Here is a 25,492-nt window from a genome sequence, read left to right as displayed (position 1 = left end):
ATATATGTTTTATATATATAATATACACACACACTCACATAATGTGCATATTGTTTCCTCCATGAAAAAATAAACTCCTTGAAGACAAAGAAAATGTATTTTTGTATCCCCAGTGCTTAACACAAAGCCTGGTACATAGTAAGCTCTTAACAAATGCTTGTTGATTGACTAAAATTTTACGAGTGAGTTTAATATTCTAAACCAGTGTTGTCCTCTGCTGCCATATTTTTCTGTTTGACAAGGAGACCAGGTGTTTGCTGGCTAAAGCAAGTTCTAGATTCTTTTGGCTGCTTCCCTGTTACAGTTGATTTCCATCATTTAAACTTCCACAGGAAATGGAAATCCTCTATGTTAATGCCTATTCGTTTATCCATTTCCCATTTTTCAGCACCCATGGCTACATTAAATACATGGGATTGGTACTGTTTTAATTGCATACTATATTTTCTTCTCTTTTTCCTTCTATTTCAGTATTAATTTTGATCTAGATGCTTAAGTCGATGGTCAGACTGATTTGGAAGTAACTCCCACATCAATAATCTGTTACTTTTAATCTGTTAGAGACAATTTCATTTTTGTGATGTTAATTTATCACTCATCATATCAACCATCTATCTCTCTTGAAGAAAGCATTCGTAATCTAAGTATAGATGGAAATGCAGAATGTCTCAAAAGTCTCAGTATTGTTTTAAGCTATTAAATTTTTAAAAATATATTAGAGCTTAAAACAGCACTGAGATTTTTGAGACATTGTGTATGTGTGTGTATGTGCGTAATGAATAGCATGCAATATGAATGTACTCACCTAGGGATGCAACCTCAGAATCATCATTGATTCTTCATTCTCCCTCACTCTCCTTACCCCATACCCAACCAATTGCCAAGTCTTGTGATTCTACCTCTACAGAGTTCTCTCCATTCACCTGGGTACCAGCCTAGTTTAATCCCTTATCACTCCTTACCTCTTTGTCTATTTCAGTAGTCTCCTGATAGGTCTCTATTTTCCATCTCTCCCCTTCCTAGTCCATCATCACAAGTCCAACCGTCATGCTCCTTTTAAGAGTGTTTTTGGCCCTTATGGCTTCTAGAATGAAATGCATCCTCCTCAGCTTGGCGCTCGAGGTCCTCACAGTCTGGCCACAGCCTGCCTTTCTAGTCTTTGTCCACATCATTCATTTCACACCCTCCATTTCCGTCAAACTCACGGATTTGATGTTCTTCATATTTGTTATTCTACATCCTACCTTTTTACCTTAACTCAGAAGGGTTCCACATGCCTAGATTGTTTTCTCTCTCTCTCTCTCTCTCTCTCTCTCTCTCTCTCTCTCTCTCTCTCTCTCTCTCTCTCTCATCACCTCTGCCCTTGATACCACCTCCTATGGAAAACTTTTCTGCTCTCTTTCCCTCCTTAGATTATATTGCATTTAGTTATCTATTTGTAACATTGTATCCCTTGTAAAATATTTGCTTCTTAAAGTCAAGGACTATTTTTTGCTTTATTTTTGTGTACCCAGCATCTAACACAGTTCAGGGCCTGGAACATAATAGATGTTTAGTAGATACTGTGAATGAATTATCTCTACTCAAATTATATTGTATTTATCTGTTTACCTATTGTGCCCATTTCCCCACTCTAACCTCTAAGGGGATGGATTTGGGAGGAAGGGACAGAATATGTCAGCTTCTTAAGGTCGGGGATAATTTTTGTCTTGTCTTTTTATCTAGCAGGATGTCTAAACATAAAGAGTCACTTAATAAAAATGTTTACTAAATAAAGACAAAATGAATGAGGTATATGTATAATCTTTAAGCTTTAGTTTCATTCATTCCTTAATTCCTGAGTCATATATTTTGCCCTCCTTCCCTCAATCTACCTTTATATTGAAGTCACAGTGTATGTTAATTTAAATCAGAATGTATTTTTCAAGTTTGTCCTAGAATTTACTCTCTACAGTCTTAGCAATAGATTTTACTGGAAGGTAAATAAAAAAGAGTGAATTATAAATGTTCAGACTAAGTTGAAAAGACTATTGGTAAGTGGCTAGAATTAAAAAGAGGAACCAAAAATAAAGAAGAAAAGTATCCAGTGATTAGCTAAAGGGGTCAGTGTTTGGGACTTTTCCCCCTCAAATTAGAAACACTTACAGTCTTCCTTGGGCTTTCTGTCTGAACCAAGAGTTTAATGTCAAAATCTTTAATAAAGTTACTTCAGGAAGGAAAAGAAGCTAATTAATACAGTCAGGGGATCTTATATGCCATTTATCTAATTATTGAATATTCACTTATTTTAATGATATTGCTGGTTATTGCCAAGTACCTAAAAGAATACCTTGTGTATATACCAAATGCTTATTAATAAATATTTGTTGAACTGAACTGAAGTTTGCTTATGTCAGGTTTCTGTCCTGCCCTGTTTTGAGGTATCAGGATGTCATGAGATCACTGCTCTTTTCTGGTCATTTTCTACTGAGTCTTTTTTTTATTTTTATTTTGTTAAATTTTATTTAACATATTTAGTTTTCAGCATTGATTTTCACAAGAGTTTGAATTACAAATTTTCTCCCCATTTCTACCCTCCCACCCACTCCAAGATGGCGTATATTCTGGTTGTCCTGTTCCGCAGTCAGCACTCCCCTCTGTCACCCCACTCCCCTCCCATCCCCTTTTCCCTTCCTTTCTTGTAGGGCAAGATAAATTTCTACACCCCATTGCCTGTGTATCTTATTTTCTAGTTGCATGCAAAAACATTTTTGTTTGTTTTTGAACATCTGTTTTTAAAACTTTGAGTTCCAAATTCTCTCCCCACTTCCCTTCCCACCCCCACCCTCCCTAAGAAGTCAAGCAATTCAACATAGGCCACATGTGTATCATTATGTATAACCCTTCCACAATACTCATGTTGTGAAAGACTAACTATATTTTGCTGCTTCCCAACCCATCACCCTTTATTGAATTTTCTCCCTTGACCCTGTCCCCTTTCGAAAGTGTTTGTTTTTGACTACCTCCACCCCCATCAGCCCTCCCCTCCATCATCCCCCCCCCATTTATTTTTATCTTCTTCCCTCTTCTTTCCTGTGGGGTAAGATTCCCCATTGGGTATGTATGGTATTCCCTCCTTAGGCCAAATCTGATGAGAGCAATGTTCACTCATTCCCCCCTCATCCGCCCTCTCCCCTCCTCCCACAGAACTGCTTGCTCTTGCCTCATTTATGTGAGATAATCCACCCCATTCTATCTCTCCTTATCTCCCTCTCTCAGTATGTTCCTCTCTCATCCCTTAATTTGATTTTATTTCTTTTAGATATCTTCCCTTCATCTTCAACTCACCCTGTTTCTGCGCTCTCTCTCTCTCTCTCTCTCTATATATATATATATATATATATATACACACACGCACACATAGATATATACATGCATACACATTCACCCATATATATACATAAACATATATGTATGCATATTCCGTTCAGCTACCCTAATACTGAGGTTTCATGAATCATACTCGTCATCTTTCCATGTAGGAATGTCAACAAAACAGTTCACCTTTAGTAAGTTCCTTGCAATTTCTTTTTCTTGTTCTTTTTCTTGATTACCTTTTCATGCTTCTCTTGATTCTTGTGTTTGAAAGTCAAATTTTCTATTCAGTTCTGGTCTTTTCACTGAGAAAGCTTGAAAGTCCTCTATTTTATTGAAAATCCATATTTTGCCTTGGAGCATGATACTCAGTTTTGCTGGGTAGGTGATTCTAGGTTTTAATCCTAGCTCCATGGACCTCCGGAATATCGTATTCCAAGCCCTTCGATCTCTTAATGTAGAGGCTGCCAGATCTGGGGTTATTCTGATTGGGTTTCCACAATACTCAAATTGTTTCTTTCTGGCTGCTTGCAGTATTTTCTCCTTGATCTGAGAGCTCTGGAATTTGGCGACAATATTCCTGGGAGATTTCTTTTTGGGATCTATTTGAGGAGGCGATCGATGGATTCTTTCAATTTCTATTTTGCCCTGTGGCTCTAGAATATCAGGGCAGTTCTCCTTGATAATTTCTTGAAAGATGATATCTAGGCTCTTTTTTTGATCATGGCTTTCAGGTAGTCCAATAATTTTTAAATTATCTCTCCTGGATCTATTTTCCAGGTCAGTGGTTTTTCCAGTGAGGTATTTGACATTGTCTTCCATTTTTTCATTCCTTTGGTTCTGTTTTATAATATCTTGATTTCTCATAAAGTCACTAGCTTCCACTTGCTCCAATCTAATTTTTAAAGTAGTATTTTCTTCAGTGGTCTTTTGGACCTCCTTTTCCATTTGGCTAATTCTGCCTTTCAAGGCATTCTTCTCCTCATTGGCTTTTTGGAGCTCTTTTGCCATTTGAGTTAGTCTATTTTGTAAGGTGTTGTTTTCTTCAGTGTATTTTTCCGTATTTTTTTGGGTCTCCTTTAGCAAGTCATTGACTTGTTTTTCATGGTTTTCTCGCATCCTTCTCATTTCTTTTCCCAATTTTTCCTCTACTTCTCTAACTTGCTTTTCCAACTCCTTTTTGAGCTCTTCCATGGCCTGGGACCAGTTCCTGTTTTTATTGGAGTTTTCTGTTGTAGGCTCTTTGACTTTGTTGACTTCTTCTGGCTGTATGTTTTGGTCTTCTTTGTCAGCAAAGAAAGAATGCAAAGTCTGAGACTGAATCTGGGTGCGTTTTTGCTGCCTGGCCATATTCCCAGCCAACTAACTTGACCCTTGAGTTTTTCAGTGGGGTATGACTGCTTGTAGACTACAGAGTTCTATGTTCCACATTTGGGGGGGGAGGTGCCAGCTCTGCCACACCAGCACTGCTCCTTCCCCAAGAACCCCCAACCCGAACTGGGCTTAGATCTTCGGCAGGCTGTGCACTCCTGCTCTGATCTGCCACTTAATTCCTCCCACCAGGTGGGCCTGGAGCCGGAAGTAATAACAGCTGTAGCTGCCCCACCTCCGCTGCCCCCGGGGCTAGAAGCTGAACCGCGAACTCCTTCCATTCCGCAGCTTTTCCCACTAACCTTTTCAGCAGTCTTTGGTGTTTGTGGGTTAAGAAGTCTCGTAACTGCCGCAGCTCACTGATTCAGGGCGCTAGGGCCCCCTCCGCCCGGCTTCTGGTCTGGATGGTCCAGGCCGCTCAGGCTGGGCTCTGCTCCACTCCGTTCCCAGCTCCCAGCTCCCAGCTCCGTGTGGGATAGACCTCACCCAGAGACCATCCAGGCTGTCCTGGGCTGGAGCCCTGCTTCCCTCTGCTGTTTTGTGGGTTCTGCCATTCTAGAATTGGTTCAGAGCCATTTTTTATAAGTTTTTGGAGGGTCTCCTTACGGAGCTCACACTATTCCCTGCTTACCAGCCGCCATCTTGGCTCCGCCCCGTCTACTGAGTCTTTTAAAAAAAATTCTCGTACTTTTTTCCGAGTAAATGAATAACAATTTTTAAAAATACCCAGAATGAGCACATGCTTTTGTATAACCTATGTCATTATTATGACAAAAATTATGAAATATTACCTATTTTTATGATAAGACATTGGATTTTGATAAGAGTTATCTCTAGGGTATCACAAATTTTAATCCATTAATTATATCCAAAGATGTCAACACATCAATGAACTGTGATTTCTTCTCTATGCAAGTTACCAGTGTGAGAACTCCTTCCAATTCAGATCTCATACCATATAATTTTAGGGCATTCCCTAAGGCTTAGAGGTTAAGTTACTTGCTCATGGGCACAAAGCTGTTGCATCAGAGGTAGAATATGAACTCAACTCTTTCTGATTCCAAATCTAACACTACATCTACTACACCACGTTGCCCCTCAATGTCACAAAATATATGTTCATAAAAAATGTAACTTATTGCTTTGAAAAATGTTGGTTAAAACTTGAATTTATTGAACATTTAATTGATTAGAATATAATTGTTAAAGAAGACCTCCTGCCAGAAAATTCCTTAGTTAATTCAGACGCAGAACATTTAGAAAAATCTCTGCCATCATTCACATAGAGCAAGGACTTCCCTCATTCATATTTCTGGATTTCCTGAAGTTATTCCTTGGTTGACTTTACTTTTACTCACTCCATTCTCCAGCCTGACTCCATCCTAAACCCATGTTTCCTACCCTTATCCTAATTTCTAGTCCCATCCAATTTTTGTCATCCAAGGACCCTCCCTTTGCTCTCAATTCCCCCATCCTTCAGCATGATTCACAGGTATGCAAAGGAAGAGCCAAGTGGTCCTGGAGAGTATGGCTGAGAGATGCTATTCACAGTGGCAAGTGAAACAGATAATTTTGAACAGAATGGGTAGCCAGAAGTTGTCCTAGGGTCTCTAGTAGTACATAGAAAGCAAGGCTGAGTCAGAGTGAATAAAAGACTGGAAAGCTGAACTATTTATATTTACCTAATCTCTGGCAACCAAATATGATATATTCTGCAGTAAAGGATTTTCTGCATGCAGACAGCCTGGTAATCCATCTACTCAAGAATCTGGCCAAGTGGATCCAAAATGGGTACAGTTACACGGAGTTTAATGTAGCATTAGATCAGATAATGCTATGATGGAAAATGTCTTGGCATTAGAGGAACCAGAGAAGTAGACCAGAGTTTTCCTGTCAGTGATAGTGCCAAGAACAAGAAAGTTTTTTTTTTCAATTTTGCAGAATTAGATAGTATTCAATTTCTGTACTCTTGCCCTAATCAGGCACCTTTCTTATTAGACAATGGTAACCTATAGATGGTTTTTCTGTCTGGTATTGTTAAATTGTTGGAACTTCTCTCACTCCCCCCAACCTATATTCTACTGACTTTGGCCATCACTATAATACAAATACATATGTTATTAACAACAAAGGCCATCAGCTCTCACGTTCAAAAATTTTAGAATGTTTTTTAGAGCAGCAAAAGCACATGTTGTTATTCTGTAATGAAGCTGATTACTTTATGTATGTTGAAGGGCCATTAGTTAGAAAATAAAAATTACGTAAAATGAGAAAGTACTTCATGAGCTAGATTTAGATTCCCCATTGCCAGTATGGTTTATTATATAGTATTGAATTCATTTTTCATGTTCTAAATGTCAATGTGATTCAATAAAAAAATTTTAAATAAAAATAAGCTAGTATACAATTAATAATTAACATGAAGCATTAAATCATAGTACTAGTTTCCTGCCTTTAAAAATAATATTGGTGTTGCAGGTAAATTTTTTACAGTTATAGTACTGTGTTGATAAGCAACATTGATTTTAAATTTTTGACATTATAGAAGCAGAAAACATAAGAGACTGAAATTTCAGATGTGGAAATACTGCTGAGGCAGCATTAACAGTGAATTGAATTAACATTAAGTAGTGTTCAGTGAGAGAAGATGTGCATATGTAGACTTTGTAGAAAATCAAAAAGGAGATATTTTTATCCAGAATGTCAACAAACATCATTTTGGTATCTAAAGTATAGTTTGCTATAATCTCTATCAGATAATGAAAGGCATTTGGGATTCTTTCATTTTTTTAAGTGCAGTATTGCATTTTTCTAGAAATAGTTTATAGAAATTGTTAACAAGCGATAGCCAAATTTATTCAGGAAAATTGTTCATTTCCATTGATATGAGAAAAATTTGGAAAGTGAAAGACATTTGATGCAAAGTAACAGTAAAGACATGACAATGAAATTCAGGGCTCCTTTTTATTGTATTTTACTATAATTTTTCATTAAGCCTTCTCTCAATCACTATTTCAAATTAAGGTCAGTAGTGTTAGTAGATTAAACCCTTTTGTCTATTCCTTTTATTCCAAACTATTATTTTCTACTCCTTTTATCTTGCCTGCCACTGATGAATTCTTTATACCAATCTACTCTTTATTTTCAGAAATCATTTATTGTTCATAGAAATAACATTCTTTAGAAAGAAGTTAAAGCATAATAGTTTATCGACATAAAGTAATATATTAGAAACCAAAATTATATCGATAGACTCTGAAGCAAAAGACTTTTGTGTGTATTGGAGTCTGTAAGGAATTACAAGATCATAGTGTGAAAGCAGGGTAGTTAAATTGGATATAAAACGAAAGAACTCTGACAAGTCAAAGAAAGATTGCTTTCTTTTCTGATGTACAATCCACTGAAAATTAGTGGATGTTAGTCCTTAAGTAGCTAACGGTGAACCCCAGGTACCATCTTCCCTGAAGCACAAAAATAGGAAGTCTAAGAAACTTGTAAAAAGATGTCCTCAGGGATTCCTCTCTTTTTTCACTATGATCCCTCTAATCCTTGAATTGTCAAACCACATGGAAAATAATAGGGCTTCATCATTCTAAGACTTAAATAGCATTGTGCTTAAAAGAAAATTTAAGGTCTTTCCATATTTCTAGATGAAGGTAGAATGTTTTCAGTTGTGTAAAAATAAAGTCCAAACAAAAAATAAGTTGTGTTTCCTTTTTGATATAATATTATCATCTCTGACTAAGCAGGCTGCACTCAATTAAAAAAAAAAGAAATTACAGCCAATATTTTATTTTCGCTTTTGGAAACAGATGATTCAACGAGAAGCAGATGTAAAAAATAAGGTAACTGCTGTGGCGTTGACAGACTCTGTTCACAATGTGTGGCATCAAGAAGCTGGCAAAACTATTCGGGAATGGATGAGAGAGGTGAGACTGAATTTTCTTAAGTGCTGAGATGAATTGGGTAGGTGTGAGTCTTTCCATCTTGAGCCCCTGCCTCCTACCACCCTCCCTGCAGCCTCCATTAATATGGACAGAACATTCAGGCTCTAGAGGAAACAGCAAAGCACAGGTTTGATTGAAATAATCACAGAACACCTTATTTTGAAGGACAAGCAATTTTTTAAAGTCCATTTGTTTTTTTTTCCCTTTATAAAATTATGCATGCATATAAAAAGAACAAGAACTATAGTTGAAGAATGTCTTGCCATTAGATTTTTTTTTTTAACCCCTGATGTTTAATTTTGGCACCAGCTGTTAAGCATAGTGCCATTTAATTGCAAGGAAGAGGCTTAATGTAAGCTCTATCTCATCCCTTTCTTACTGAAAAGGAGGTCAGTGTATGCCACTCCTAAATGGATTGGCTGGCCACTACCAGTAGGGGGAGAAGACGTAATAAGCAGGAATGGGTATAAGCCAGACCCCAGAGCTCAGAAGAACACAGGGACTGGCCATGGTCCAGCCTCCAGCTAAGAAAGCTTTTTTTCACCATTTCTAAGGGTAAATGAACCTTGAAAACTAGTTTGAACTCATTGAACATGCTCCTGTTTTCTTTTCTCAACTTTCATCCCATTATTTCCCTTTATACCATTACAGGTATCTGACTGAAAAAATACCTTTTCCTTATTTGTATTTACCTTTTCAGATATCACACCTAATTGGCATGCCCTATTCACACCCTCCACTATTTTTCCATTAAAGCATCTGCATTTTTAGTCACTTGATATTCTTGGATTTCCTCCAGTTTGCTTACATTCTGATAATAAGGCAACCAATACTTGATTCAGCCAGGCCTCTGCCATGAGAAATGTACAGTAGAGGGGTATGCCAATGCTGTTGTGCTGTGAGCACCAAAGAGATAACAAATAGAGCCATCTTTCAGTTCTTAAAAGGAATCTGCTGTATAATTCTGTGGTGTTGGCAAAACTACATGTTATTGTCATTATTATTGTATGTTAGAAAATTCATCTTACTCTTCAGCAAACAAACTTATGCTAGTATATTTTTTCTTCTTTCCTCCTACACTGCAGACCTGTATAATTTTCTCCCTACTCTACCATCCATGGTGTCTTTCAGCATTATTGTTTTTTTGTGTCTCTCTGCTGTTGAGTAGCTGTATTCCTAATTGATTTTTCCCTGGTTCCCTGAATTTTTTTTCAAAGGGTCATCTTATTTTTTGTTTGGCTCTGTGTTATTTCTCTCTTCTCATTGTACATTTCCCAGTATTCTGGGAATATCAAACCTCATATGCCTAATAGCTTTTCACTTTCCCCAAACATGGAAGGTCACTGTTTACCTTTCTCTTTATCGAAACTTCTCATTCCAAGTGACAGATCTTATATCAAAAGCAGTTTGAATGAATACTTTGATTATTATTTGAGACAATCAAGAGTCCCATTTGCATTTCAGAATGTTACCCTGCATTCCTTCATTTGAGTTACCATAAGAGTTGATGAGTGAATTTGCCACATTTAATCAGGGCTCCCACCAGTATTTTCCCAAATATAACTATATTTTAAATCTTTAAAAACATCAGTTCTTCTGTAGGTCGCCTCCTTTTTTCCTTTTACCTTTCTTCCCACAGCATAAAAGTAGGAAAGACATGGTTTGTGTTTTTTCCTCATTTTAGGGAATCTTTGCGTCCTCAAAAAAACTTATAGTCTAAGAGATATTATAGTTGAATTAGACCATATTTTGCCACTAGCTCACTATGATCATCAACAAATATCAAATGGTCACATAGGTGATAAGGGAGATACAAAATCTAACTCTAGACAAATCATTGCTTCTCTATGACCCTTGGTTTCCTACATACCTCCCTTCCAAGGTGCTTCTCAAGACCAAATGAGATGATAAATATGAAGCATTTCAGTGTATAAGGCTTTATACCAATATAATGTATTGTTGTTATTAAAACATATATTCAAATATCCTTAAGATAGGTTCACTCTATACTAGTGCAGGTCATTATCCATCTATACCATTTCAATCCCTGGGATTTTCATCTAGGTCTTTCCTCTTTTTGATGTTTTTGTGTTTTTATGATTTTGATGTTTTGTGATTGAGGATTTTGTGATTTGATGTTTTTATGATTTTTGTATTTCATAGACAAGATTTTTTATATGAAAAAAGTAATTATAATAGTATTTATGTAGTTTTAAGGTTTGCAAAGTACTTTACACAGGCTATCGCATTTGAAACTCAGGCTGTCCATTTATGTCCAGATCTTGCTATACGACCAATTCATCTTATTTTTCTGGCAACGTATGTTCCAGATTATGTCTTTTCTACTTCATGAGGCAAGATATCGTTGATCATATAGTACAGCCCAATTAAGCCTACCATATGTCTTCCCATATTCCTTTATATTACTGAGATTGTAGTGTTACTTGACTTGTAACCATGTAGCATCACCAGAAGGATATTGGTGCCAAAAAGATAGACATTTATCCTAGAAAAAAGAAAGGGTTCATGGATTGAAAGCAATGCAACTCTGAACTTAGCTCATGTGTACTCATGATGGACCAACTCAAGGGACTGCCCATTCAATTCTGTGTCATAATCTGGATAATATCCATTCATTAGTCATCTAGCTTTTCCTCTGAAGATTGCTAGTTTTATCTCTTTAGAGTATGCTTGGATATTGTTGAGAAGGTGCTGTGATATTCCTTATCTGTACCATGAGCATGTGCAAACAAGAGTGTCTAGAGAACCTCACCCTCCTTAGGGGGTTACATTTCTCTTTTGACTTCATACAGCAAATTCATCCATCCATTTGGCAAGCATTTACTTAATCACCTTCTTTATGCTAGGCAAAAGTGATATACAAAACAGAAATGGAATTGTTCTTTGCCCTCAGGGAGCTTGCCTTATGTTGGGGAAAATAATATGTACCTAGATAAGTGAATCCATAATATATAAGTGAGAATGAGACCTCTAGCACCTGGCAGTGGGGAGAAATAAGTAAAGGCTTCATGTAAGAGGTAGCACTTGACCCTTGAAGGATAGAGATTCTAAGGCAGCAGAAGTGAGAAAGGAGTGAACTCCAGGGGTGACAGCCCTTTGCAAAGGCACAGAGAGGGACTGTTTTGTATGGGAAGCAGCAAGTAGGGTGGTATGGCTGAAACTTAAAATGTGAAAGGAAATAATGCCAGAATGGAAGGCTGGAGCCAGATAATAAAGGACTTCAACTACAGAACAGAGAAGTTAGTTTGTATTTTAGTGTGGAGGCAGTAAGAAGCCCTGGAGGGTAGGTGTGGGAAGGATTGGAGAATGGAGAGACTTGAGGCAGAGAAACTAATTTGGCACCCACTGTAATAGCCCAGGGAAGAGGTGATGAGGACCTGAGCTAAGCCAGCAGCCTTTCTCCACCAGTGTAAGACGCTCTTGACAGATGCCTCCCTGTTTTGTATTTTACTTGATATTGATAATTACTCAACTTTAATTTTATGTTTGCATGTATTTAGAACTCTAGTATGATCTTAATAGTTATATGGGACATTCCTTGTTGGTGAGGCAAGAGCCTTTAAAAGTATATTTTGACCTGCCAAGTTTAATGCTTTTTCTGTAATGAACAAATAATAAGCACAGCAGGATCTTTTATTCTCTACACCTCTCAGCCAGTTGACACACAGGGTCTCATGAAGAGGATAATCTGTAAAAGGCTGGTTGTTAACTACTGCAGAAACTGTTATCATAGTGATGAGAAGGTGGCATAAGGGTCAGTAGGTACTGTTGGTTGTTAAATTTTATTAAGTAGTAGGGAAAAAGACAGGAACTGGATCTCTAATTTTATTGGTCTAGGGAACTTCCAGGTAGGGAAACTGCCTCTCCTAATGCAGATTGGCACCTTTTCTGCACTTACAGTCTCATGGAAAATTGATCCCATAGCCAAGATGTATCACAAGTGGGACATGAACCCATGCCCTCCTGGCTTTGAAGCTAGCTCTCTAGACTCTGTGCCTCTTTTTTTGGGGGGGGCATCACACCATCCATCAGTTTTTCTATTCTCTTTACATTTTCTTCCCTTTGAGATATCTTAAAAACTGATCTTTGAGGGGCAGTAACCACTGCTCTTCATGATAACACACAAATGATCATGAAAAAGAAAATTACTGGTTTGCCCATCATTTGTCCTATACACTGTCCAAAATCCTTCCCAAGTAAGTATTGAAAACCTCTTTCCAGTTTTTTCCAGAAAACCTATTTTATGGTTGGAACTATAGGAAATGCTAATAGTTGGAACCCATGGGAAAGAGTTGGAAGGCTGATGAAAAAAAGCAAACAGAAAAGGAGACAAGCTGGCTCCCCTGGCCAGGAAGAATTCAATTCACTTCAGGTGATCAAACACTTATTAGATGTCTTCTATGTGAGAGTCATTGGAAGGGCTTTTGAGCTTTGGCTTTGTATCCCAAGTACCTCACAGTCCATTTCTTACCTGCTAAAACCAGTGCTCATTTCTGTAATCATCCTCTGCATCTTTTCACCCTGTTGACCTTTCATCCCCTCCTAGGTAGCTTCATCTTCTCTGAATTCTGTGGTACTGCTTTCTCTAGGTTTTCCTCCAGTGCATCCTTTCTCAGCTTCTTTTGCTATCGTTCCCCACTCCAAACCAGACCTCAAGGGATCATGCATGGGAGGAACTAAGCCACTATAACATGAAGGCAGAATTCATGATTTCAAAGAAAATCACAAATATGCCTGAATGGTTCAGAATCACAGGATATAAGGAATTCTCTAAGTAGAAGGCAGAGGAATTAAAGCATTTATTCAAGCTCCAAAGTAGCACACCCACAGACCAGTGTTCCCAATTCAATATCCTGGTCAAAAGCTTCCAGGCCCAATAAGTCCGCCTCACAATAGTAACCAGGAGGCTACAGAAAAACATTTTGACAGTAAGCCAAATCATATTCGTGCTTCCCCCGCAATGCCAGGGCCCTCCAGTGAGAAGATTACCCACTGGCCTCAAGCCCTTGCTCAGCACTCTCTGGTTTGCACATGTGTCAGTCCTGCTCTCAGTAGCACCTGCTGCTTCAGCTTCTTCTGCTTTGGCTTCTGCTGCTGCTTCTGCCAGTCTTCCTCCTCCTGCCTCCACCACATCTCAATCTCCAAGCTGTGTTCTCTCTTTTTATATAGTTGTTAGACATCATCCAATCGATAAACTGGGGGCGGAGCCAAGATGGCAGTGGGTAAGCAGGGACTAGAGTGAGCTCCTTACCGAGTCCCTCCAAAAACCTATAAAAAATGGCTCTGAACCAATTCTAGAACGGCAGAACCCACAGAACAGCAGAGGGAAGCAGGGCTCCAGCCCAGGACAGCCTGGATGGTCTCTGGGTGAGGTCTATTCCACACAGAGCTGGGAGCTGGGAACGGAGTGGAGCAGAGCCCAGCCTGAGCGGCGTGGACCATCCAGACCAGAAGCCGGGCGGAGGGGGCCCTAGCGCCCTGAATCAGTGAGCTGCGGCAGTTACGAGACTTCTTAACCCACAAACACCAAAGACTGCTGAAAAGGTTAGTGGGAAAAGCTGCGGAATGGAAGGAGTTCGTGGTTCAGCTTCCAGCCCCGGGGGCAGCGGAGGTGGGGCAGCTACAGCTGTTATTACTTCCGGCTCCAGGCCCACCTGGTGGGAGGAATTAAGTGGTGGATCAGAGCAGGAGTGCAACAGCCTGCTGAAGATCTAAACCCAGTCTGGACTGGGGGTTCTTGGGGAAGGAGTAGTGAGGGTCTGACAGAGCTGGCACCTCCCCCCCAAACATGGAACATAGAACTCGTTAGTCTACAAGCAGTCATACCCCACTGAAAAACTCAAGGGTCAAGTTAGTTGGTTGGGAATATGGCCAGGCAGCGAAAACGCACCCAGATTCAGTCTCAGACTTTGGATTCTTTCTTTGGTGACAAAGAAGACCAAAACATACAGCCTAAAGAAGACAACAAAGTCATAGAGCCTACAACAAAAGCCTCCAAGAAAAACATGAACTGGCCCCAGGCCATAGAAGAACTCAAAAAGGATTTGGAAAAGCAAGTTAGAGAAGTAGAGGAAAAATTGGGAAGAGAAATGAGAAGGATGCGAGAAAACCATGAAAAACAAGTCAATGACATCATCCAATCAACTAGAACATCATCTGAACCACCAGAACTTAGGCACCTACTATTGGCTCTGGTCTTAGCAACTCCCCTTAGGACCCTGGGGGCTTCATGCTCACATTGGCTTAGCACCTAGTAGCTAGGGGTTTCGGGCCTACTTGGGAGGGAAGATGTAATCAAACCTCCCTTCAGTGGCCCGCCCCCGGGGCCTCACCTGAAGCCTATTCAAATGGGGGGGGGGGGTGGCAGATCTTCTCATTTACCAATTGCCTTAACAGCCACCCGGCTCTGACCTTCATTAGACTGTAGCACCATCTTTGTGCCCTCCCCCCATCATTACTCCCTTCAAACAGGCATTTATTAAGTGCTTATTGTGTGCTAGACACTGTGCTAATAAATGTTGGGGACACACAGAAAGTAAAAAAAATAACCCCTACTTACAAGGAGCTCATGTCATTATAGAGAAGACAACTTATGAACAGCTATGTACACACAAGATCTATTCAGTGTAAATGGGAGATCATATCAGAAGGAGGCAGTAGCCATGGAGAGAGAAAAGGAAGGGAAGATCCAGGGAAGCCCTCTTATAAAATAAAAGATGCCAGAAAAGCCAGGAGCTGTCTGTTTCCTGCTCTAAGTATTGCCACCAAATTGACACTATCCGGGCCTCTGGAAAGGACATGGTCAGTTGACTGCCCTGTTGTTCCACTTACCATCTTTGTGACTTCCCAGACTATGACATCCTTTTCTACCCAGCACAACATATGCAAGCTGTCTCCAAAGTCTTAGTGCAGTTTTAAGCTATTAAAGTTTAAAACTTTTGGAATACCCTTGTATGTTCTCTCAGACTTAAGTTCCTTGAGGGCAAGGACTCCCGTTTTTTGTATTTGCGTTCCCAGAGCTTAACATAGCCCTTGATAACTAAGTATCAAGTGAGTGTTTAATGACTGCTTTTCTTTCCTTCATTCATTCCTTTGCTATATTATAATCCATCTCCTATTCCCTTATGCCCCATGCCTAGAATTCCCTCCTTCCTTCCCTCTCTATCTTAGAATCTTACCTTCTCTCAAGACTTGTTTCAGTTGTTCCACCATGTTAGTCAGACGCATAGCACTTAGTGAGTGCCTTCCATGTGAAGCCTTTCCTCATCACCTCAGTTGTTATGCTGTCTTCTGCTCTAGTTTTAGCATTTCCTTACTTGCATATATGTTGTTACCTGCCTATTGAATGTAAGCTTCTTGAGAGTAGGGACTGTTTTAATTTTGTCTTTGCATTTCCAATACCTGGCAAAATACTTTGTGCATGATTAGCAATTAATAACTGCTTGTTAAGTTGAATTATATTCCCTAATAATATTCATAGCTTATTTTTAGGTAGCACTCTATCAACACAGGGCCTTTTCACATACATTTATATCATTTGATCTTCACAACAACCTTGCCAGGTCAGTAGCAAAAATATTATAATCCTTGTTTTATGGATGAGGAAACTAAGGCCCTGCATGATGATGATTTGCCCTAAAGCCCACAGGGGATAGATGGTGGAGCTAGCAAATCATATCCATTTGGCTAATACCAAGACTAGTATCCTTTCTACTCAATGCCATATTTCCATTCTACTCTCTATACCTCCCTTCTAACTTCTTAGTGTCATGTCATGTGTACCTTTCTAATATATGACAATGAATGAACCCAACATATAACAAGTAAAAGGTACTTACTTTACTAGGGTCTGATGGGTGTTACATGGGAATGGGAGGAAATGGCAGGGTTATCCTTTTGGTTACTTCAGCAGGCACTTCCCTCAAAGCATTCATCCCAGAGATTAGTTCACTATGTGTGAGATTTTGCCAAATATCTCTTAATTTATATCTATGCTCTCTATCTCAAAATAATACCTATATTGATTTCCATGAAAACAATAGCCTATTTCTAGGCTCAACAGTATAGTTTATGAAGGATGAATATTAATTATTCCTATTTCCATGGTGCATGAGGCACATTCAAATTCCTCTTAATATTTGCTCCATCCTTTTACTAAGCCTTGTTTTGAAATTTGGCTAGAATTACATGATGCCATTTTTCCAGTTCTTCCCTTTTCTAGAAAATGATCGAATACTCCCTCTTTAATTATTTTGGGCATCTATCTTTTAGGAGTTTAAAAATTTGTCATTCTTGAAGTTGAGGTTGTTGGGGAAAAGTTCTCATTTCTTCTCCACAGTTGCTTCAAACTGAGTCTTTTTCCAGCTGACACTAAATCTAGTTGGAAGGCTGTTGACAAACGACCTTCTTGGAGAAAGGAAAGATAGGAAGGAGAAAAAACATTTCAGCAACTGCAAAAACATAGTTGTTCTCCTGATCTCCAGGACTGATTAGAATAAGTGGGAGAATTTCCTTCTCTGTCACAGAAGTGGCCTCAGCTGTAATCCTTTTTTGTGTTGCATGATTCTCGGCTTTGGGCTCCGCAGATAGGAAGGGTGATTTAATCTGCCCATATATATCACTGGATGTCCAGTGAGCCCTTTAGGCAGCCATATCTAAGGCTTATCTTTACATAGGTAGGACATATTTGTAGTAATTATTGGTTGTCCCTTTTTACATATCCTTTGGAAACAGAGACTGGCTACTTCCTACCCCACCACACTCATGTTCTAGGTCAGGGAAAACATGCCTATCTTCTCCCTGTCTTGCAGCTTCTGTATCAGGTGGTCTTTTACTGTTTTTTTTTGTCCCTGCTTACATTTTGATGGAGGAAGTTCTGAGCACTGAATAAATAGCTGGCTCCACAAGTCTATTATTCCCACTCTTCAGCCCACACAACAAAATAAAAATTTCCAAGTCCCTTATGTCTACAGAACATGAGTAACCCACCATAACTCTTGGCACCTCCACTTTCTAAGTGTAGTTCCTTGGGTGTGACATACATTAAATTTATTTCATGTTTTTTTCTGTCCTTTTACCTTAATGAGAGCATTTTCTTCTTCAGTGTTTTCATTTATTTTTCCAAAAGAGATTTAAAAAACAACATAAGTCAAACTTTTGGTAGCTTGTGATATGGAATTAACTTTAAACAACAAAACCAATTAAAGCACACATTTACAACTATTTACATTTTAAAAATGAATTCAGACATAAAAATATTCCTAACGGTTTCTTAGTTACTCCCTCTCTGTCTGCTTCCTTTCTCTTTGTTTATTCGTTTACCTCTGTATTTGTGTATGCATTTTTCTCCTCTGCATAGTCATAGTTGTATCTGTGTTGTACTGATTCTGCTTTCTTCTTTTCATATGCCTTTCCAAATTTCTTTATGTTCCTCATATCTTATCACTGTAATTCAACAGAACACATAGAGGCAGCTTGGCATGGTGTGTCAAATGCTGTGCTGGGAGCTCTTAAGATATGAGTTCAAATTCTAATTCTAACAGTTATTGGCTCTGATCCTGGGCAAATCAGTTAACCTCTGTGTTCCTTAGACAACTCATTTACTATGAAGAGGGAGGGATTTCTCATACAGGGAGTTCCCTCACTGATAAACTCACAAATCTTTTGAGTGCATATAAAATTTTGTTCCATTGATATACAGTATTCCGCGCTTCACCAACTGTTGGACAAACAACACAAATATGCATACCTGTGGGACTATATATATGTATATTATATCCTTAATATATACATTATGTATATATGCATCTATAATTTATATTTTGATAGCCTTTTTTTTTAAGATAAATGTCTTAGGAGCTAGTCCCAATAATGGGGTTATTGGGTCAAAAGATATGACAATGTTTGTGATTCTTGTTGTATACTGCCAGCTTGCTCTCCCAACAGATTCTACCAGTTTAAAATTCTCCAGCAATTTATGGGTGTACCTGTTTCTCCCCAATCTTGCCAATACTGAGTTTTGTCCATTTCTGTTATTTTTATCAATTTGATGGGTGTGAAGTGGTACCTCACAGTTGTTTTAATTTGAATTTCCTTGATTAGGTTGAACAGTTTTTTGAGTGATTGTTTCCAATATGGGTAGTAAATTGCCTGTTTATATACTTTAACCATGGGCAGCCAAGTGGTGCAGTGGATAGAGTACTGGGCTTGGAATCAGGAAGACTCTTCTTTACGAGTTCAAATCTAGCCTCAGACACTTGCTAGTTGTAGGACCCTGGGCAAGTCACCAAACCCTGTTTGCCTCAGTTCCTCCTCTGTAAAATGAGCTAGAGAAGGAAAAAGCAAACCATTCCAGTATCTTTGCTAAGAAACCCCAATAGGGTCAGACATGACTGAAACAACTGAACAATAAAATCCTTTAACCATTTAACTAATGGAAACTTCTATATATTCCTCTTAGAAGCTTTTAAAGTCATATTGCCTGTAAATATGAAATCTTTAAATCCTCTAACCTCCTTCAATACTTGGAGTCTTAAAGTTTATTTCCTCGTACTGATTCCAAGATACACTGTACTTATTTCTTTGGGAATATAATTTAAGAATAGAAAATGATTTTAATTCTAGTATGCTAACTTAACTATGAATGGAACTTTAATGTTTAACCTCACCAGTGTTTAAAGTAATTTGACCAGTGTTGATAGCCATTTTCCAAACCTTTTCTCCCCTCCCCCACAAAGCAGAGTTTTATTAGATTTTTAAAGATTGCTTCAGTTATATTTGTTTTTAATTTTACTTATTTGTTCAGAACCATTGAGGAGAGAGAGGGGAAGAGGTTGTTGCCATTTTTTAAATTAGAGATTTTTGTTTATTATTCAAAAGAACAAGTTGGGTTTCTTTTGTTGAAATTGAAAATAATACTATCACTCAAGCCTTTAAATCTCTTGTGTGGGATTGATGAGTTAAAGGGAAATTTGTAACACCAAAAAACCCCTGAATTTTGTTTATGAATTTCTTTCCTTAAGTGGGGACTGTAGTTCTGTGGGGTTGTATCCTGTAGTAATTTGTTTCTATTTTGGAATTGAAGAAATATTAAGTTGATTAGTTCATTTACCATGATGTGTTCTTTATAGGCAAATTTGGATTTCTTCTGCAAATAGTGAGACCCTTTTCTTTTATTAGGCCCCTATCTAGACCACCAATTGTGGATTTAACCTTAACAGTTTGATAGGCCAGAGTTGATGGGAATAAAGCATCACCTGGGACGCCGTCTGACAGCTCTGACTTAACAGTTAAAAATATAAAGGATGTTGCCCCCACAAGCTCTTAGGGAATTTCCATGTTCTCTGAGAAATCAAAGCCTTAAAACTTACTGCAAGATTAAAAACTAAAATTTCCAATCCATATCATTTGAATCGCTACAGCTTGGCCTTAAATATTTGGGCTAACGCAAATTTCATTACAGTTACTTCCATTTCAGTAACTTAGAACAATCATAAGAAAAAAAATGATTAATGAAGTATATTAGCCTTCATTAGTATTAGAAATCTCCTATAAGCAGTATTTTTACATTTGTGAAGTGTAGGTGAGAATTATGAAGTCTGAGATATCACCTGGGTAATATCTAACTTTCATCAGATTTAGGGGAACTTGTAGAATGAATAATAATTAAAATATATACCTAATCGCTGCCTGTCTGTCTGTAGTGCTAATTGCTGTCATTGAAAGACTGAATTGTTTAAAAAAAAAAAAGGCATTCTTCATTGAAGCTATCTCTCCTGTATCATTGGGGGCCTATTTTTAGTACCTATAGAAGTCATGATTTTTGAATTTATTAGGAGCTGTGATGAATGATAAAACAAATCATCCATTTACATATCTTGACACTGCTTTGGAGAATACTTATTTCTTACAAGCAAGTGTCACATTGTATATAAAAGCTGGCTAATTGTGTGCTAATCTTCTGCATTATCTAGAATTCTCTGATGTGGGGCTCTATCAGTAGCAATATTAATTTTGCTTATTTCAAATGAATAAAATACCTTATGAAAAACCTACTTCTTTATATTTTCCACAATCCTACATTGTGTAACTTTGCATTCAGCTGTTAATTAAGATTAGGAGTGCATATTATAGAATAGTTTCTACTTTAAACCGTTAAGCTTTTGTGAAACATGAAAATACTAGGGTTTTTTTTCATCCATTTTAAATTTTAAAAGAGAGAAATAGCATTTAAGAACATTACTGGATGGTGTGTTTGTTTTCATGTTTTTTTCCACACAGTTCAATAGTTTCATTGATCTACTGTTTCTTACAAAAATCTGCCATGCTTTGTGAACTTCACTTTCTAATCTCATACAGCAACCCTTCCTTTATGTTATTCCTGCTCTCCCTGGTCCCAGAACAGTAGGGTTGCCTTGACAAATCTATTCAAAAGCCATTCCTCGGCCTTTATTGGTGGGGACTGGGGCCTTTGAAATTCTCTCCTCACTGCAACACAGCTGACATCTTCTTCCAGACAGAATGAATTAAGGAAATACAATAAGACACTTGATCTACCAGTCAAGGATCTTTCCACAGTGAGAACGGATTCCATGGTGCACAACTAGAGCAGCAAGCATCTAAAAATACACAATACATGCTTGTTTACTAGAATAGCAATCAACCATTTTTCCAAACATGATTGATGGGATGATTTCTTAAAAATCTGTCTGGAAATTCATGGGTTTTTTTTCTGAGAAATTTAAAAAACAAAGCCATATGAAACTGATCATGCTTTTAAAAGACCAGACTTTTAGATAAAGATTTATACTGTGTGGAATGAAGTAATGTCGGATTTTTCTTTTATTTCATTTATTTGAGCTATAAATCATCACATTCTTTTATAGGTAAATCTTTAAAATGACAGGCTTTGTGTCCTAAAACAAATATTTTCACAGTGTGCTAGATGGTGTTTCTTTTGAACTATTTAGATTTCTGAATAGGGTTAAGTTAAATTCAGTTAGGCCAACTTCTTAAGTGTAAGGATAAATTTAATTGTTCTTGGACTCCACATTAAAATAATAGAACAGAAATTTTTTCATTCCTGTTCACATGGTCAGATAAGTAATTCTGATCAAAAAGTGAAAATGTAGCATAATTTTCATCATTATGTTTATTCCTTTGTTTATGACTTCATAGCCACCCCTTCACTAACAGCAGACTGTATTGTCACTCACTGATTATGTGTCCCCTTAATATGAACACAGGGGTGGCTGAGTTGTTTAGACTACTCTTTTGTATTCATGATAAACGATTGCCAACTGTTGGTAAAGGAAAGTGTTTTAAGCTGTTTGGAAGATAAGGAAATACATTTCTGATGGTTGATTATTGAGGGGAAAAAATTAATCTTTGGACCCTAAAATTTTTTTCTTGCTTTAAATCATTGGTTCATCAGAAAATTGTCTTTGTTACCTTGCAGAACTGTTGTAATTGGGTGTCTAGTTCAGAACCATTAGATACATCAGTGGAGTCCATGTTGCCTGACTGCCCTCGTGTCTCTGCAGGTAGGTGTACTTAGGCACCTTCTATGGGTATGTGCATGGCTGCTCACATACTTTTGTGAGTAGCTACTTTCTTTTTTAGGTTTTCTTTGTTTTTAATTATGTCATTTCTTTTAGTGTTCAATTTCTCATGTTTTCCATGTTCACATATTTTGTTTATAATTTTGTACTACACTGTCACAATGGGCATCCTTGTGTAAATTTTTTTCACTTTTACCTTGTACAATAGTTCGTTTCTTTTTGGACCAGATAAGGTTTTTAAATTCTGATTACCTCCAAATTTTGAAAAATTAAGTATAATTGGTTCATATCAAAAGACTGAATTTTCCCTTTAAGAATAGAATGTGATATCAAGCAAAGAAATACCTAAACAAAGGAAAAATCATTTTAGTGATACTCATTGCAAATCTCTGTTATCCATTAGCAAAATACATAAAATTATAAGTCATAAATGTGAAGATAACAAGCTATGCGTTCTGTCTTTGAATCATGAAACAATAACATTCTACTTTATAAAAAATAAGAACAATTCTCTATTCTGAATTATTGTACTAATTATAAGAAATATAGAATTTGAGCAGTATAAAATTATCGAATAGCTTTACATTATACAGTAATGTGGGTAGGCAACAATTTATAAATGAAAAATAAGACAGAATCTCAAAATGTAGAAAGTTGGTGTTGACACTTGTGTACACACACTATGCACACACATAAGCAATAAAACATAAATTAAAGAATGCTTTGGGACACATCACAAAGGAGTTGTATGTGATATAGCGCTAAATGAGTGGAATATACAAGGAAGGATGGCTGAGGCCTGGAGTAGTCAGAAAACACTTCATATCGAATGTATAAAAATGGAGCAGGGTCTTGAAGAATAAGTAGAAAGGAGAGAGAGAGGGCATTCTCGGCAGAGGGTACAGTGAGCAAAGGAGTGAAGGCAAGAATACATAGGAAGGATTGGGGGCAGTGAGTAAACCAGTCTGGCTGGAGCAGAGGGGTCAGAGAGAATCAGTGAGACATAAAATCAGACATCCTGGGAGCACAGACCCTGGGATGTTGTAAGGGATCTCAAAGGCCATCTAGTCCTGCCTCATTTTTACACTTGAAGAAACTCCAGAGGTGAGATTTTGATCTGGAGATCCTTTGACTCTAATGCTAGTGATCTTTCCACTATGCCACTCACTCGGCTGGGCTGGATTATGGAGGGCAGGTCCTCTAATGCCAGGCTATGGAGCCAGGCTTACTGACAGATAAGGAACAGTGTGTGATGCTTTTATCACTGGATGGTCCTAGGTTTAAAATGTTAACATTTCAGGACCTATTTACTTAGGGTCACTTTGTGTGCAGTTTGGGCACAGTGGATAGAGTACCGGGCCTGGAGTCAGGAAGACCTGAGTTCAAATCTTGCCTTACCCACTAGCTGCTTGAACCTGGGCAAGTCATTTAACCCTGTTTGCCTCAGGTTCCTCATATATAAAATGAGCTGGAGAAGGAAATGGCAAACCACTTCAGTGTCTTGAAGAGTCAGACATGACTGAAGATGACTGAACAACAACAGCACCACCAGGTTGAGCCTGGGTATGACCACGTAGACCAGCTGGGTAGGCTTATTCCCAACTTAGATAACTCAGAGAGATCACCATTAGAGAGCTAGAGCTGGAAGAAACCATAGGGGCCATCTGACCCAGAGGATCACACAGATAGTAAGTGTCAGAGGTAGGATACTCAGTCGAGCCAATTGTGGTTTAAAAACAAACTTAATTAAAGCAGAATAGTTCTTTTATCAGAAAGTTCTTGGGGATGACTTCACTCCAGCCTTGGATCCCCTCTAGTATGTTAGGCCCTTACTTCTTGCCTACAGCTTAGTCGTGACAGGGTGCTTAACTTCACCTCCACACTTCCCCAGAGCTCCTTTCTGTCTATTTCCACAAGTCATTGTTCGCTTATTGCAATTTCTTTTTCCTCCATAAAGCTTGGCTTAAAATGGAGAAAGGAGATTTCCATTATTTTTTCTCTGCGCGTGCATTATGTGTGTGTGTATGTGTGTTTTCATTGAATAGTCTATGACTATCTCTCTGGTCAATAGATTTTCTTTCCATCTAGTCCATATCTCCTACTTAATTTCCTGTCCTTTGTTGTAGAAATTAGTTAGCATGAAACTGCTTCAGATTATCCAAGCAAAGTCCCTTCAACTCCACATTTTATAAAGAAGCTATGACTTTTTTTTTTCTGGAGCACTTGAAGCTATATTTGAACAGTACAGTACCATTTTAAAACAAATATACAGTGATTTCCCTTAGAGCTCATGAAGGTATGTTTGTTTTTTTAAACCGTGTAAGAACATAAAGAAAATGACATTTTGGGAACATTAATCTAATAGGTGTATATACATAGGATAGACCAAAAGGGAAAAGACTTGAGGCATAAGAAACCAGTTAGGAGAGTGGCTATTATAATAATCCAAGGGTGACCCGGTGAGAGCCTAGGGTGGCAGTAGAAGTAGAGATAAAAGAATGGACACACAAGCCATTATGAAGGAAAAACAGATAGAATTTGAAGAGTAAGTGGCTGTAGGGGCCTGAAAGAGAATAGGGAGTGAAAGATCTTCAAGCCTGGGTGATTGGGAGAATGAAATGAAAACATCAAGAAGGGGAGGTAGTTTCAAAGAAAAATAATTAATTTGGATTTAGGCCTACAGTATCCAAGGTGATGCATGATATATCAGTAGAAATACCCAGTAGGTATTTGAAGCTTGTGTGGGCTCTATGGATCTTTTTGAAATATCTGGATCTCACTGCAGGTATTTCCAAGGGAAAAAAAAATTCTGAAATTTCCAGACCTTTTAGATGGTATCTAAGTATTATCAAGAACTTTAAAAATCCAAAATTATTTACAGATATAATCTAAAAGTTCATAATTTAAAACTTCAAAGGGACCATACTGATCAAGCAAACAAAGTCACAATTTTTAAAAGGAATTGAAGTATCTTTTTGTCACTAGTCAAATAATGTTGAATCAAATATTTCAAGTTCTTCAAGGCTGGATACCTGAACTCCATTTAGTTCCTTTGGGGCATCAGATAATCAGTTAACAAGCATTCATTAAGTGCCTTCTTTGTATAAAGAAACTATGCTGGGAATTGGGGATATAAAGATGAAATGGTCCCCAAAGAAGCTAACATTCTGTTGGGAGTAAGAATATATACAAAATATATGAAAATAAATGAGGTAACCTGGGAGGAGGGCTAAGAATTTA

The 25,492-nt window shown here is 37.9% G+C and overlaps 1 protein-coding gene across 13 annotated transcripts in view; it reads left to right on the top strand.

Annotated features, from left to right (window-relative positions):
• The window catches only part of FAM172A (family with sequence similarity 172 member A), a 527,455-nt gene that overhangs the window by 357,659 nt on the left and 144,304 nt on the right, over positions 1-25,492 (top strand). For 12 of the 13 annotated variants that reach the window (XM_036768382.1, XM_036768410.1, XM_036768414.1 and 9 more), the window contains 2 exons: positions 8,538-8,654; positions 22,150-22,234. In XM_036768382.1, the coding sequence (XP_036624277.1) occupies positions 8,538-8,654; positions 22,150-22,234 (202 nt within the window). The remainder of the gene's footprint in view (positions 1-8,537; positions 8,655-22,149; positions 22,235-25,492) is intronic. The other variant, XM_036768394.1, reaches the window with a different exon arrangement.

Source organism: Trichosurus vulpecula, chromosome 1, assembly GCF_011100635.1.
Source record: "Trichosurus vulpecula isolate mTriVul1 chromosome 1, mTriVul1.pri, whole genome shotgun sequence".
NCBI lineage: Eukaryota > Metazoa > Chordata > Mammalia > Diprotodontia > Phalangeridae > Trichosurus > Trichosurus vulpecula.
The sequence above is the reverse complement of the archived record's forward strand: the minus strand, read 5'-3'. Positions and strand labels throughout refer to the sequence as shown.